The sequence below is a fragment of the Martes martes genome (genome assembly GCF_963455335.1).
Source record: "Martes martes genome assembly, chromosome: 11".
Classification (NCBI taxonomy): domain Eukaryota; kingdom Metazoa; phylum Chordata; class Mammalia; order Carnivora; family Mustelidae; genus Martes; species Martes martes.
The window spans coordinates 59,396,280-59,413,113 of record NC_137899.1 but is presented as its reverse complement, the minus strand read 5'-3'; the positions used below and the strand labels follow the sequence as shown (position 1 = coordinate 59,413,113).

The window sequence follows — 16,834 nt, the reverse complement described above, 5'->3', positions numbered from 1 at the left end:
TATATATATATATATATATATATATATATATCAGTGTCTCTGCCTCTTAACATACTGGGTAATTGAAAACTGTTCTGTCTTTAGATCTAAAAGTCATGTTTCTTATTGTGATGACATGTGTGAGCTCCCTTAATTTTCATATTTAACTTTCCCTACCATGATATGGGGATTTAAAAAACTCCCTCAGTCTACTTTATGAAACTATTTTAGAAACAAATGATGTATGAAAACTATTTAAATATAAGTAGGGAGATGTTCTATAAGTCTAGGAGTTTAATGTGGTTCCTTGATTTGAGAAAAATTTGTACTTTTCAGAAAGATAGTATGACTTGCTAGATGAAGAAGAGAATTTGGAAATAAGGTCACTTATTGAAAAAAAGGTTTTTTTTTTTTTAAGATTTTTATTTCTTTACTTGACGGAGAGATAGAGAACACAAGCAGGGGGAGAGGGAGAAGCAGGCTCCCTGCTGAGCAGCGAGTGCAGTGTGGGGCTCAATCCCAGGACCCTGGGACCATGACCTGAGCCGAAGGCAGATGCTTAACAGACTGAGCCACTCAGGTGCCCCTCACTTATTGCCTCTTAGCACAAGATGGTTGGTGGATAAAATCATAACATAGAAAATCACAGAACATTTGAATGAGGAATTTGAATGATGATCATCTACCTGTTCTTGGTTTTACAGCCAAGGAAACTTGGGTCAAGAAAGTGCCAGAACTAATGCTTAACTAGGCATCTGGATGCCCAGACCAAGGCTTTCTCCTTTTCTCTTTTGCTTCTCATTTGAAACTGTTATAAAGTACCCACAAGGCCCATACTAACACCAAGAATCCAAGAGGAATACTCTAGAAGCACTTGTAGATTATTGGGGAAAATATTTAGTAAGCAAATATTGCCAGCTGTGATCATTGCTAGTTGAGATGCCCAGAGCTAAGACTCCTCACTTACTTTTCTCTGCCCTCTGCTCCTTAGTCTGTATGTTGGTTTTTTAGGGAGAGATGCTTTTAGTTCTTGGGAGCCAACTCTTGGATTAAACCTATTATTGAGCATTTAATTGTCCTGAGTTAAGGCAACACTTCTTTTTTTTTAAAGATTTTATTTATTTATTTGACAGAGATAACAAGTAGGCAGAGAGGCGGGGTGGGGGGGTGGTAAGCAGGCTCCCTGCTGAGCAGAGAGCCCAATGCAGGGCTCGATCCTAGAACCCTGAGATCATGACCTGAGCTGAAAGCAGAGGCTTTAACCCACTGAGCCACCCAGGTACCCCAAGGCAACACTTTTTTAAAAAAAGATTTTATTTATTTTCGAGAGAGAGAGAGCGCAGGAATGAGCACAAGCAGTGGAGAGAGGCAAAAGCAGACTCCTTGCTGAGCAGGGAGCCTGATGCAGGGCTTGATCCCAGGACCCCAGGATCATAACCTGAGCCAAAGGCAAGCACTTAACTTAACTGATTGAACCATCAAGGTGCCCCAAGATAACACTTTTTTTGAGTGAATTACTTAAAATAGAAACTGAACTGATTCATTTCAGTTCAAGAGGGTTTCTTGAAATTATTCCTCAAATCTACTCAGCTCGCAGTTATTTTCACCAACTTAGGGGCAATTGTGTATAAAATTAAAAGGTTGATTAGCTTCTACTTGGAATTCCAAACTGTAGGATAAATGGCTTATAGTCTTTATATTATTATGGTAAAATGTGAGACTGTATGGTAAATTGTGGATCTGTTCTTAAAGCCTTCTTTATGAGTCAGGCTGTCTGCATTGCTGAAAAGCTCAGAGTACCAACCTCTGGGACACACTGTCAGACAAGTAGAGGTCCCATTGTCTCAGAAAATTGTTTTCTATTACTGTGAAGTTAAAAGTACAATCCTAGGTGTATATCACACTTCTAGGATCCTGGGGTAGGTAATTTCTGTTCTCCCAGACCTGTTCTGTGGAGGCTGTCAATTCATCTGTGAAGCTTTATCATAGAGCTAAGGGTCGTGGTGGTCCAGCTCAAAGGAAGAGCATACTGCCATCTAAAAGGTCTAAATGCTATTATTTGGGTATTGCTTACCAAAAAGAATTCCTCAATCAGCCCTTCACAAGGCTCGAAGTTCCATAGTCAGCATCATTTCATGAGGGGCCTTCTAGATATGATTATTGGATCTGGAGCTCATTTTGGATTTTTAAAGAAGAGACAAGACATTGTTAGGGCAGCACGTTATCACATTGGCGGAATGATTTATTACCAATATTTACCCAGCTGTGGACCTGGTAGGAGCAACCAGGTAAATCTTGGTGAGGGTGAAAAGAAAGGACACTTAGCTCCCCCTTGATGGGATGTGGACAAATTCTGGGCCATTAGTGGACATCTTGGCTATTGGTTTCCAGGTTATTTTGGGAGTCAGTATCTGTTTGTGAAGACTCTTGCTTCCCCAACTTTGGGGGCACAGTTTCAGATAGGAACCTCTGGAGACTCTAATTTTTTTTACTGGTTTGATCGTCCAGTTTTTATCAAAACTTTGGCCAAAATAGACCATAAATTAATGTCATAAGTTCATTTAATATGTAAGTGACAGCAATCTGGATGTTTAATGCTACTGTAAATTCAGAACTCAAGGTCCTTAGAGTGAAAAAGTGCTCAGAAGGACTTGTTTCTGGATCAAGGTAGAGAGCTAGATTTTTTTTTAAAGTACAATTAGTATAGAAACCACTAGCATTGTTATATGTCTAGAAATCTGTTTCATCTTTCTCTGGGTTATATTAGGTTTCACGTTGACAGAATGAAATTTTACCATTTCAATTTATTTTTTACACCATCTAGTGGCTCAGAATGAGTGGTGCAGGTAATTACAGCTAATGTGCACAATGAAAATGATGTCATAAATTCAACTTTAAAATCTAGCTGTGGATTATTACTTTCCTATCTCATGTCAATAAAATGTTAGCATTGATCATAAATTTTTTTCATTCATAAATTCTTCTGAATTAAGTGTAAACATTGTATACATAAGGAAGAATACATTTTAAAGGAGTCTTAATATCTGTAGAGGCATTAAAATGTATACTTTGTAAAGAAATTAATGCCACAACTTTTCAAATAAATAATGCCATTTAAAAGATTTTAAAGAAATATGACTGGGGCGCCTGGGTGCTGCAGTTGGCTGATCATCTGACTCTTGTTTTCGGCTGAGGGGATGATCTTGGGGTTGCAGGATCAGGCCCAAATCTAGCTCCCCACTCAGCTTGGAGTCTGCTGAAGTTTCTCTCAGCCTCTCCCCCTGCCCCTCCCCATGCACACTCTCTCACTCTCTCTTTCTCTCAAATAAATAAATCTTAAAAAAAAAAAAAGGAAATACAACTTGCTTTTCAAAATTAACTGACCTATATTTTGCAGTATTTAATTATCACTGGTCTAACTTATCTTCTGGAAGGTTGTCAGTACTGAAAATACCCTTAAAAAAGGCAACACAAGATAGTTTAAGAAAAGATGCATTTAAATACAAACAAAATTTAGATAAATCAGGGGCTAAAAATGGTATACAATGATAAAGAGGGTTTTAATTTTGTAAGTGAAATGACAAAAAAATTGAATGAGTTTGACGATTGGGCTGTCTTCATTAGAATTCCCTGTAGAAATATAGTTTGGTTTTAAAATTCAGTCCTCTTTCTCTGTTTTTCCAAGGAAGCCTTGATGGGGTGTCAGCTGTGCTCAGTCAGCCTGGGGGTGATTTATTTATTTCAGGCCTCTTTTGAGAGTTATACAAATCTTAGCCTTAAAAAAAAATTTTTTTTTAAGTGAAAATCCAATGTTGCAATAAAGAAGAGTAAGCAGATAACCTACCCTGCCCCCTTCCCTTTGTGACATTTTGCAATTAGCAGCTGTCACGTGACCCCTGGCTGAGCTAGCCTCTCTTTCAAAAAGTGTCTGTCATTTTCTAAGTTTTAACCTTCGGAGCTCACTAATAATGAATGTAAGTACCGCTTACCTAAAAAGGAGAGCCAGCAACTCTTTGTTTATAGTTCCTTTTCACCTAGGATCACTGCTGTTTTTTATGTATGAAAATGCATTATGTACTTGGGTAGTTTGGTGGAGATTAGGAAATTTTTTCTTTCTCGAGGAAAGACAATGAGGCACATTTACAGGAATGAATAAAAGTGGAATTTGTAATTTTAATGAGAGCTATGTTTTTAGTGAATTGATTCTGAAACACACGGCCAGATTTCTGATTCGTTGGATGGGGGAAAATCATATTTGAAGTAAAAATATCTTCTCATTTTTTTTTTTTAAAGAATTAGGTTGTTTAAAATGGTGTCAGATTCCATTACTAGGTTACATTTCACGTCTATTACCACCTTAAACATGGACTTAATATCCTAGTTAATAGTATTTTCATAGAAGTATGCTCATGAAATTTTAGAATTTTAATAGCAGGACCCAGGTTATATAGCTATAGGCGTATTGTGCTGTCCTGCATACCTCTTTGGTTATGTCATTCTACTGGTTGTTCTGGATTTACATTCCCTATTAGTTTATCTTTCAATCTGTCCTCATCAGTAAATTGCTAACCACATTCCTATTCTTACTTTTAAAGCAATAAATTATTTTTAGAGACTTAATGACAGGGGAGCTATGCTTCAGCAGGAAAGAAGCCCACTGCTTTGTCTGGTGGTAACAGGAAAACAAGAGAGGTAAGAGTCCTGGGACAGTTGCTCTAGTCTCCGACACATGTGAATCGAGCACTGCAGCTTTTTGAGAAATTTCTTATTAAGTCAAAATCAGGAAACGTAGGTTGATGGTGTTCACTAATATGTAGTAAAGGGGCATTTTTTGCTTGTTTGTTTGTTTGTTTTTTAGTGTGTATTGGCTGGCGGGTCAAACATCGCCTCTCGTTATATCTGTTTGTGACTTTCTCAGTGATCGGTGAATTGTGACTGTCGCTGACCGTTTGCTTCTCATGGTGAAAATGGACAGATCCCGTTCCCAGGGCTTTTCTGGCTTCAAACCTACCAGAAAAAGAAAGTAAAATGAAAGTCCTGCCGAGCTCTGCTGGCAGAGTTACTTTCCAGGTCTCTTCGTTTTTCCTCTGTGACCATCTGACCCCGGGTGCCCCAAATAGCAGAGCCAACTGCTGAGGAGTAACTAGGACATCTCGGTACAGGACATACACGGGCGCTAAGCTAGTTCCCGAACGGTTATTCTGTCTTATAGCCTTTGGGGAAGGAGGAAGGCGTTTTCTGTGCTTGTGACTGCATTTCTGTGGGTTTGATGGCATTTCGTTTCTACACTGTCAGTATGGGAACAGCATGGGTATAGTGAGGCATGAACCAGGCAGACCTTCTGCTCGGCACCTCCCCAGCCCCCGGCCCACCCTGAGAAGATGTTCTGGTTCCAGCCACGGGGCTCCTCTTGTTATCTGTGCACTAACACGTCCCAGTACTTCCCTCTTTTCTCTTACGTAAAATGGAAGGAGCATTACAGGAAAATGTTGACAGCTGAAAGGAGAAGGTGATTCTGGGAGGCAGGCTGGAAGGCTCAGCCCTGGCAGTGGCTTGAGAGGTCAAGGATAAGCCAGAAGGCCATGTCAGAGATGCAGGCAGAGCGGGAGTGGCAGTGAGGGGCGGTTCCAGGGGCAAGGCCGTGTGGTTTAATTCTGCATGGAATAAGCCAGAAGCAGAACAAAACAACTCTAAAGACAGCACGATGTTGATAATTTTTTTTTAAAAAATCCGATATTGAAAAATCCATGGCCTCTTATGGCCTTTTGTCCCTCCCACCCCCAAAACTCAGGGACCCCCTTAATGTATGTATAGCAACGTTCACTCTTTTGAGATGTTTCCCTCCTCAGCCCTTTAAAGGCCAAATTCCCTTTGGAAGAGCAGAGTAGAGAACTGCTCGTAATAATCAGATTGCCTTACAGTGCAGAACATTCTCTGTTCGTTGTCCTGGTATTTTGCTATACAATTAGTGGGAAGAGAGTGGGAAGGAACAAGAAGAGTTTGTTGCATACCTGCATTGTCCCTTTCTAGGCACTCAATATGCTTTCACTCATCTGATCGTGAGATAACCCTATGAAGTCTCTGGTGTGATTGTTTTCCAGATGAGGAAACTGATGCTCAGGAAGGTTATTATGTCAGTCACCTGAGGATACCAGGGAAGAAATACTTTCAAAGCAGATCTGACCCTAGAGCTTTCTCTCTATCTATCTCTCTATCTATTTGGCTACACCTACCTACATGGGGGACTAGCAGTATTAATTTCTCTCTCTTGACCCTCAACTCTTTGAGGTAGGCATCGTGTCTTAAGTATTATTGTATCCCGAATACCTAATATCATGTTTAGTATGAGTTTGTGAAAATACAGATAAAAATGGGAAATAATCCTGAAAGCTTAAAAGAATTTAGAATGATGGAATCATAGAGGAACCTAGTGCTAGCCCTTTGCTTCATAGGTGAGGAAATCTCAAGGCTCAATGTAACTGGGAAAGATAAATAAAAGATGCAAGGAGAAAAAGACTACCCCTGTGGAGACCTTAAAAGATGAGAGCTTGGATACTTGAACTTCCAGCCCAGCCCCGAGGCTCTCAGCAGGCAAACTACAAAGGGGGTGAGAGTCCAAACACATAATAATGAGCCTTATTGATTTATGTTAAGAGTGTAACTGTATTACTGTGCTGTAAATATAAAGTATAAAATATAAAAAATATAAAGCATAAAAATAAAAATATATATAAAATATAAAATCAAAGAGTGATGTAAATATAACCCCAAAAAATCATCCCTAAAGAACTTGGGGGTTGCCCAAGGTTGCATTTCTAGATAGTAACAGCCCTGGGATGAGACTCCGGAACTTCTGGGATGAGAGTCCGGAACTTCTGGGAAAATAATCACAAGGACAACGAGGAGCTGAAAACCCAGTAGATTTTCCTTTCCACCTGCCACCCTGTTGCTACCTTTATAAGGTCCTGTCTTCACCTCTTCGGTACATACAATAAATTCAACCAAATAATTCAGTTCTTCAAAGGACTGGGATTATTTGGTCCCAGTCGTGCAGGAGATGGATACCTTTCTTTCTGCAGGTGGGATTTAAACCCTTCAGGTGAGGTATCCTACCCAGGGCATGAGGAAGCATGGCGGGCAGCAGCCAGCCCCGAGTAGGAACAACATACTTCAGACTGCAAAGCTAAACGCACTTCAGAATAAACATTTGTTTCGTCATTGCTAAAATTCTTCCACTATGTCTAATATACACAAAGGAAAAGATCCGCCTTTTGGAAATTACACTTCTTAAGAAAATATTTGGGATTGGTCAACTGATACGTCATCCAAAATAAAGACAGAATGTGCTTCGTCACCCGGTCCATTTTTATTGAACACCTCGTACCCATCAGCTGGGTGGGGGCATACAGAGCAAGGGTAAGACGGTGCCCTGATCTCAGTGAGTTTGTACTTTATTTTCATTGAAGGGACAAAACTAAAATACATCAGATCCACTGAGGAATAAATGCTCAGCTTGAAATGAGAGCTGTAAATGCAGATTAAATATTTGGAGGCCAATGCATGATAGCTAGGTCATTTGAGTCAGGTTAGTATTTGGGTGAGAGATGGGAGACATTCGCTGGAGAGGAAAGCACCATGTGCAGAGGCGGGAATGAGCGTAGCATGGGGTTGGACTGTGTGGGCCAGAGCAGAGGACTTTGCAGTTTCTGCATTGGGGAGCTGGAATAAGTGCTTGAGCAGTGCTCACCACAGACACCGGGGCGGTTTCTGCGAAGAAGAGAGAGGCCAAGTTGATGATGCAGTAACCCCAGGGTAAGGTGATGATGGGCTGGAGCAGAATGGCAACAGTTGGAAGAGGCAGGTGGGTGAGCCTGAGAGCAGTTTAACGGAGTCTCCTACTGGTCAGTGAAATACACTGAGTACCAAGGCCACTTTCTACTGAATACGATTCAGTCTTTTCTTAGCCTACCATCAGTCTGAATAGCAGTCCGAATCATCAGACCAAATAGCACTTTTTACTGGGTGGTATTGTAAATGTGGTTTGTGTAGAAACTTGAGTTAAGTGTGTCTTGACTCTGGAATATAAATTAAGATCTGTTATAATAACTAAATTCTTTTTTTTTTTAATTTTTAAAGATTTTTTAATTTATTTGACAGAGAGATTACAAGTAGGCAGAGAGGCAGGCAGAGAGAAAGGGGGAAGCAAGCAGGCTCCCCACTGAGCGGAGAGCCCGATTTGGGGCTCGATCCCAGGACCCTGAGATCATGACCTGAGCTGAAGGCAGGGGCTTTAACCTACTGAGCCACCCAGGCGCCCCTGTTATAATAACTAAATTCTTATTATCAGCTTCCTTGCTTGTTCTTTGTCTCTCTTGCTTTAAAAATGGAGCTCACAGTACAGAAAGGAAAAAAAAAAAGTAATTCTTTGAATTAGTGTAACTCAAAGTCACACCTGCACCATGAATTATAAAGTAATGAGGTAGATTTCCATAAGCTGCCAAATGACTCAGTGTCTTAAAGCAGGTTCATGGAGGGTGCTATTCAGACATCATGGAGGATCTCGAAGAGGGTTAGTGTCTATTTCCTCATTTATCAGCTCAGAGACTAAGATTCAAGGAGTTAATGTGTAGCTAATAATAGTAAAACACGGGGGTTGTCAGGTTCCTGTTGGGCATTTTCCAAGACGAAATGAAGGGCTTATAAGAAATGAAAGGAAGCTTAGACAGTTTCTAGTTGGAGATAGTAAAAAGGAAAAGATTGAAGAGGTAGCCTTGAAGAAAGTATTTCTGTATTTTAAATAGGTGTCTGGTTTTCATACTACCACAATGTTTATGAAAAATTGAGACTATCACAGTGAATAGTTGGAAAACAGTGGTAAAGTCACCTGGTTGTGAAAGTCAATGCATTTTATATTTTGTGAATCAAGTTAACTTCATTTCTGCAAAAGGATAAAATGTTTCCAAGCACAGATACATGTTCAGAGAAAGGACAGGTCATCTTTCCACCCTTCTAACACCTGTTGCGTTCAGACAGGTTGGTAACTAGTTTGTGGAATGCTGGGGTAGTGGGTAGTATGCATCAGGAAATCTTTTTAAGTGTTTCCAGTTTCTGTTAAGGCAACATTCTTTTACCACGGGGTTTGCAGAAAGTGGACTAACACACTTGAGAGATGAGACTCATGGTGCTGAGAAGGATTCCAGTGAAATGTCAAGGCCTTATTTAAGCGTAAAATAATACACTGGCAGAGAGCAGAGATTTAGTGAATGGTTGAAATACGGACATATGTTTAAGGTCGTGCTGGTTTCACATGATCAGGACCCGTCCTTTCTCCCGGCCCCGATTATATAATCGCTTGCATTTATTGCCTAGTAACGATTAGCTGAGGCTGAAAATTTGACTACAAAATAAAACAAATAAAAACTATCTTAATGGCAGGAAAATTGAAAACAGAGGAGTTAGAGCGCAACGGTGCCATGCCGCTTTACGATTATTTTCTCGGATTATTGGGCAAGTTTGGCCTTTTTTTTTCTTTCCCTGCTTTGACTGCCACATTACATTTTGCCTGGAAGCCATCCATTTTGCAGATATTGGATTTCTTTTGAGTACTATTTTTATACACTAAGCATCACTACACCTCTGGATCTTGATCGCATTACTACGGGAGGAGAAAGAGGCTTTGTGTTAGTAATTACCTAACATTGTCAGAAGCTGACTGCAGGCCTCTTTCTAGTGATAACAGAATAACCGCATAATGTAGCTTTATAGCACATGATTAATAGAAAATAATTACACGTCCTACAAAGGGATGTAATATTTCTTATAAATTGACTGGAATGGTTTCCTGTAGATTAAAGGACTCTTCATTATTTTATCAGTCCTCCCGAAGCGCAGTCACTTGCCTATGTTAGCGTTTTAGTGGATGTTAAAAGGCGAGTGGGGTGAAGGATGCCAGATGGCAGACCTTCTTGTACCTGAGATCTCGTGTGCCGTAAAGATGACATGATGCTTCCTAACCTTTGAGAGCTTTAGATGACAGCCTGGTATGGTTTCGTCACTGTTTTTTTGTTTAATAACAAGATAAGGCTGGAGGGGTGTTTATCTTTTTTTTATTTTTTAAGGACCCACCTGTGACTTCTAGAACAATACTATAATTAGTATGTGGACGGTAAGGCAACACTATGGATTGCATTATTTTCCATCGTGTAAGTAATCTGTCCTTTGCCATCACATTTATTTGGGAGCGGAAAATAGGGAAGGCAAAGAGGCAGAGTCCCTTCTTCAAAGGGAAAGCTTGTATGGTACCGAATCTTGAGGCTCAAGTTTAGAATGTCGTACTCCAAGAAGCATCTTCATTCCAATTTATAGGCTGCAAATGGTTTAATTGGGATTCATGTTGCTCCGGAGGCTCATACAGAGGATGGTAATGATAAAAGTAAAAGCTTCTGTGTTTGCAATCTTGTCGACATACTCTAATGGCCTCAGTGTAAATCCATAAATTTGCCTCCTAGATTTTTACCTCACTGTATTTTATCTTACCTCTTAATGCCACACAGGAGTGTTCTATGGAATTCTTTACAAATGTAAAATAATAAACATTCTGATTTTTTTCTCACCCTTTTCTGATTTAAACCTGTGATATTTTAGAGTACTTTTATGAGCAAATTTCCTATGCTTTTGAGTTATTTTAAATTAAGTGAAGCATTTAAGATGATTGGAGTCTGAAACTTTTATGTTTTCCTAGAATGATACTTTTTTTTTTTTTTAAAGATTTTATTTATTTATTTGACAGACAGAGATCACAAGTAAGCAGAGAGGCAGGCAGAGAGAGAGGAGGAAGCAGGCTCCCTCCTGAGCAGAGATCCCGATGCGGGGCTCGATCCCAGGACCCTGGGATCATGACCTGAGCCGAAGGCAGAGGATTTAACCCACTGAGCCACCCAGACACCCCTAGAATGATACTTTTAAGGGATGAGTTTGCGGCTGATTAAGCTCCTCCCTCCTGTTTCCGACCATCCTTTCTATTAAATAAATCTTACCAGTGACCGTCAGGCAGAATTCTCTCAGGAGTGAGGTGTGTCACTGGTCCTTTGGTGAAATGATTCTTCAAAAATCAGTTTCTTAAATTTGCTTGTGAGTGGGCTTTTTGAGAACAGGAATGTGCCCTTACTTGAAAGTACAGATGATAACCAAAGAGGAATGTTATAAAGTGAGGTAAGTGTCATTTGCATGTAAGCCTGGAGCCCCGGATGGAGGGCCGTTCTCAGAAAGCAGATTCTGGTGTTCACACACCCTCAAGCCGAATGTGCCTGTCTGCCTCTTGGGGGAGGGGGCTAGTTCCTTTACTCTTTACAAATAATCAATTTTTAAAAAAATGTTAGGCTATCATTGGTAGGAACTTTCCTATTCAGACTTACCCTGGTAACCATCCATTTTGAAATCTTATAATGTAGGCCTTTTGCCTCCGGAAGGTTAAGTACATTTGTTTTGCGAAGCATTAGGCCCTAATTGTATTCATTGCCTTAAAAATTGAGAAGGGCAGTTTTATTAGGTACCTATTAAGATATAATGGTTGCTAATCATAGCTTTCAGTAAGTTGGTGTTTCCTTCTGATAAATAGATCCTATATAGATTTTAGCCACCATCACGGAGTTCAGGCATCAGACTGTTTTCATCCCTTAGATAGTTGTATCCACTAAATTCACACTGACATTGAACTTTGAAACTTAAAATCTTGAGTCCTCTGCCCCATGAGCCAGAGCTGTGCCCTCATTAGAATAAGAAGCGTAGGGTTAGCCTGACCCCCCCCCCCTTTTCATTCCACCTTAATCTTCCAATAAACCTGATCCTGGAACAACCCACTGTTATTCTGTCTATTGATAGACTACATGTCAATACACACATGCTAATGTTCCTACATTTGTCTTGAGGAATTGTATGATTTTCCTTTCTGATAGCCAATAGCATATACTAATCAATACAGATGTTAAGTCTGTGGCAGTATGAACATTCCCTCCCCACGTGTAACTCGATATGCATATGCACATTTATCTATGACTCAGATGTTGGAAAATCATAGCCTATTGAATTACTTTGGGGATTGATTTTAAAAATTTATCTTCTATGAAAAATTAAATTTGGGTCCTACAGTGCTTTTGCGGAGTATTGCTTTTGGAAGATATTATTCTTGAAACTTGTAATTCATTTTACTTTGTTTGTATCTCACTAAACATAAATAAATTTGAGACAAAAATACATTAGTCAATCTGGCAGACATATGAGGCCCATCGCTGTGTGTTCACGATGCCGACAGCAGTGGGGTCTCTCAATGGAGGCAAAGGGGAGAAATGCAGGTATGGGTTTATCTCGCATTGCAAAGTAAATCCCAAAGTGTCTCATCAATCACTCTTTTTTTATAGCTAGATTAATATTTCACCTTTATAACTTGAGATACTTTATTTCTTGTTGATTTTCTGCTCTGAGGGTGAACCTAACACCACCTTTTAATTCCTGTCACCCACCCTTTATCTAATATAGTTTTTGATTAGGGAAAGCTGAACAGTACATGCCTTGGGGAAGCTTTTTAAGAGGAGCCTTTAAAAATTATTTTGTAAAGCAAATATTTTTGGATATTATTAGTGTTCTCTAATTTCCTCATTTATGTGTTTAAAATATCTATACTCACGTATTAGATTTTCTTAAGAAGGGGCATAGCTCTGCCTTCTAAATAATTTTCAGTCATATGAGTTTAACTAGGAATCTGTTTATTGTGAAAAAATAATCCTTTCCTTGTTAGATGATAAGCTTCTTGAAGGCCAAGACTGTATCCTAAGGATCTTTGCTGTGACCTTGTAGCATCTGGCACTGGTGTTTGCACAGAAAAGGTGTCCCCCCGGGCTCTGTGTGCGGGTATGTGTGAGTGAGATAGTGAGAGAGAGAGAGAGAGAGAGAGAGAGAGAGGAGGGAGGGAGGGAGAAAGGAAATGGGCCCAGGGAGCTGACTTCCTCATGTAGTTCCATTTGCTGGGTTCTTATCCCAAGTGACTGTTTCTGTGTGCTATACAGAGTAATAAACAGGCTTTGTCTTATATGTTAATTTAAATCGTTGCCTAACAGCATTTTTAAGTGTCCAGAAACAAAGGAAAAAAGATTAAAATGTTTCAATTTGCAGCTCAAGCTCTTGTAACTTTGAAAAAAGAAATAACATTTCTAAGAAGTTGCATATAAACGACATTGTACTTATACCAGTCTAAAGGTTAATATTGCATATTGTTTTCAATTAGGAATACAATAGATATGGCTGGTGGGTAGGAGAAATGAAGGGAGCCATTGGCTTGGTGCCGAAAGCCTACATAATGGAGATGTATGATATTTGAGAGTCCTGGGTAAGTACATTTTAATCCAATATTCTGTAATAGCTCATATGTTCTCTTGGTCCCTGTGTTATGAGTCTTTGCCTTTTGAAAAGTCTTTGTAGTTTTCTGATAGCACAAAGATCATGCTCCCAGATCTTCTTCTTTTTTAAAAAATCTGGTTTGATTTTTAAAATAACTTCATAGAATTTACTTTGGAAATAGATTATTTAGATAAAGTCCCTTTGCTAATAACTGGATGTTTTCTCAGACCTTCTCTTCTTGAGTAAAACACCATTCTTTCTGGCCTTTCTGAAGAGCTGAATTGACAAAATGTTGAGTAAATACTCATTTTTCCTTGCCTAAAAGTGTATTTTTTTTTCTAAGCAGGAAAAATCAACATTTCACCTGAAGAAAAAAATTCAAATGCAGCTTTCCCTTTCTGCCTACAGGAAGATTCTCCTGCTTGTCTGTAAATGCTTTGGATTTAGAATCAACTTGAGAGCATGAGTTGCAGTTTGTAAACTTTTCGTGTTTTGTTGAACATTTTCCTTTGTTATTTTATGCATTCATTATAATATTCCTCTGATGTGAAATTAAGTAAAGAATGTTAATCAAGTTAGAGGCAAGCAGTAAAGTTGTACCTGTTGCTGTTTTGCGAAGACGAAAGTGTAGTTTTTATATGCTCATTTGATTTGTGTGAAGAATTCAGCTGAATTTTATATGTACCTCACAGTCACTGCTGCTTTCGGTATGAGTTGTAATTTCTCTTCCCATTGGATGTCAGTGATATTTTAGAGTGTAATATATAATTTCATGGAAATTTTAATTAAATCTATCATGTAAGCTTTTGGTAGATGCTATCTGAAGACCGTGGCTTTATTCAAACTTTGTAGAGGATCGATCGTGGTACTGATTTTTCACACAGTGACATGTTTTCATGAAAGAATTTGGACTGATTTTTACCTCGTGTTGAAGAAAGCCACAGGAAAGAAAGAATGACAGAGCCCCCGGGACACACGTGCAGCCCAGAGCCACAGTGTGCGTGAAGCCCCTTATCAGGAACTCACAGCCCGCCTTGGAGACGGGCTGGCCGACGTTTTCCACCAGAGTTGTGTTTAAATTTAATAAAATAAAAAAATTTATCGGAAAGCCCCTCCTGCCTCATACAGTGGCACAGAGAATCCCCCTGTATTCTCAAAATGAGAAGGTCTAACGGAACACTGTCTGTTTGTGCCCGCTCATCGCTGTGCTGTTCAATTCCCGCCACAAAACCGTAGGGCTCCAGGTGGGGGAGTTTGCGTTGTGCTTCTCAGAGCCATGAGGAGAAAAGGAAGGGCTCCGAGAGGAGAGCCTGGAAGTCATGGTGGGAACAGGTACCAACAGGTGAGTGGGAAGGTGGAGGGTGAGCCTGACTTCAGAGGAATGTGCTAGGCTGCCCGAGCAGGCTTTGTGCAGTTATAACCTGACCTTTTCCTGTATATGTGAAATCAGGGGGGTTGTAAATGCCGACAGAGTATCAGTGTGGCCATGATATTGGGATATATATGTATATGTATGTATGTGTGTGTGTGTGTGTGTGTGTATATATATATCTCCCAAAATGTACTGATGATTGGATCATTACAGAACCACCTAATATTGAATCATTGATTAGTAGGTACTACCTTTGTTGAACTTTCCAGATCTTTGCTTTATAAAGATTCCAGCTGTGAACATACTGATATTTAACCCCCCCTTATTTATAGAAAACTATTTATAAGCAATATTTCAGAACTTACGTTTTACCATTGTCTTCTTACTGCTGTGGTCATCTGAATTCAAATGTAGTGAAATTGATTTTTTAGTTTTTGGGATTGTGGGTAAACTCTCGTTTACATAAATTAGACGTTGTTGAGTCAAAGCTTTCAGAAATTAATTTGTGCCCTCGTTTAATCTTGTCCTAATAGAGAGCCATCAGAGTCGATTGAAATCATCTTGGCAAAAGTGAGACGACTGGAGATAAATTTAGTGGTCTGTTTTTCAAAGGCTGAGAGATTGAAAAGCAAAAAGCAGTTGTGGGTTTCCCTTGAACGTGTAGTCTCGTTGTAGATACTGGTTTCGGGCTTCTGGTTTAAGTGAAGATTTCAGGGCTGGGCCAGTAGGTGGCAGCAGCTTTTCATTGCATACCCAAGCCCTGGGCACCCCCTCCCCCACTGGGGCACAAGCTTGAGCAGAATGTAAAGCATGTAAAAGATTTTTGCCTCCTTTTACAGTTAATCCAGGAGAGGGAGTCCTTTGCCAACTGATGACCAACAATTCCAAGCCAGATAGTCTCTGTGAATGGTGACAATACAGATATAAAGTATTACTTCTGTCCAGAGCTCCTCTGGCCTTTGTTCTTGTTTAACTTGAACATAGGTAGGAGATAAGAAAGGAGACAAAAGATTTAAAATGAAAGTGACAGGAAAAATAATCATTATTTTCAACTCATGACGACTTTATATTCATTTGGTGAAATCATTTGTATACTACCAGGGAGAAAGTTTTCTTTACACCCTTGACAATATATCACACTCTCTTCAAGATCATAATAATATCATTAATGTGCATTTAAACAACATGGCTTGTTAGAAAATATGCTAATTGCTATGTTCTCATTATGTTTGCTTAGCTTTTATTTGTTTTTCTATGAACAGTTAGAGAGCTAATTTTTTTCAAAGGTGATTGTAAGTCATATTTTATATAGCATTTTGCTTGATTATTTGCTCTGTACTGAATTTGTACTCTATTGCCATTAGATCTTACAATAATGTTCCACTCTGCAAATTTTTAAGGTTCAAATAAAGTTTAATTGTTTGCAAACTGTTATGATGCTAATAATTCAACAGCCTGCTGTGTTACTAATGAAATTACTTTGTTATGATTAATTTGGAAAATAGTGTGTTGATTGTAGTAATTAAGCACAACAAGGTGAAGTAAATGATTCTAATGCCATCTGGCCTCCAAACTGAATGAAGAAATGAAATAGAGCTGTCATCTGAATTTATTCAAAGAAGTAAGGATAATACAAATGACTTTCATTGCTATAGGATTTACACTTAACCACAGCTCACTCTGTTCTGTTTTTGCCACTTCCGTTGCATGTGACACTTTCTCTTATGAAAAACAATGTTGCTTAGCCTCATAATTGTCTTGAATACTTTATATTATTTGAAGTTGACTATTTTTACCTTGTGTTAATTTAATTACAGATAATTACATAAAGTATCATAGGATCATAGAAAATTACTTTGCAGCCATCTGTAAGTGAAATCTATATACGTGGGGGGTGGGTTGCTATTAGTGCACAAACATGTCGTATAGCCTTTCATAAACAGCAGAGATTTCTTTCAGTTGTTTCTAAAGTGTTTCCAGTCAAGATTCCCTCACAGTTCTTCTGATTTCTACCTTTCCTGTAATTTCTGCAGTCTGAACTATTGTTACTCACTTGACAGAGACTAGTGACTTCCAGGGCCGTGATTAAAT

The 16,834-nt window shown here is 39.2% G+C and overlaps 1 protein-coding gene across 2 annotated transcripts in view; it reads left to right on the top strand.

Moving 5' to 3' along the window:
* SKAP2 (src kinase associated phosphoprotein 2) overlaps nucleotides 1–16,175 on the top strand; it is a 171,441-nt gene extending 155,266 nt beyond the window's left edge. The window contains exons 12-13 of one of the 2 annotated variants that reach the window (XM_080818192.1): nucleotides 13,259–13,360; nucleotides 13,715–16,175. In XM_080818192.1, the coding sequence (XP_080674318.1) occupies nucleotides 13,259–13,351 (93 nt within the window). In that variant the 3' untranslated portion in view covers nucleotides 13,352–13,360; nucleotides 13,715–16,175. The remainder of the gene's footprint in view (nucleotides 1–13,258; nucleotides 13,361–13,714) is intronic. The other variant, XM_080818193.1, reaches the window with a different exon arrangement.
* Nucleotides 16,176–16,834: the final 659 nt, after the last annotated feature.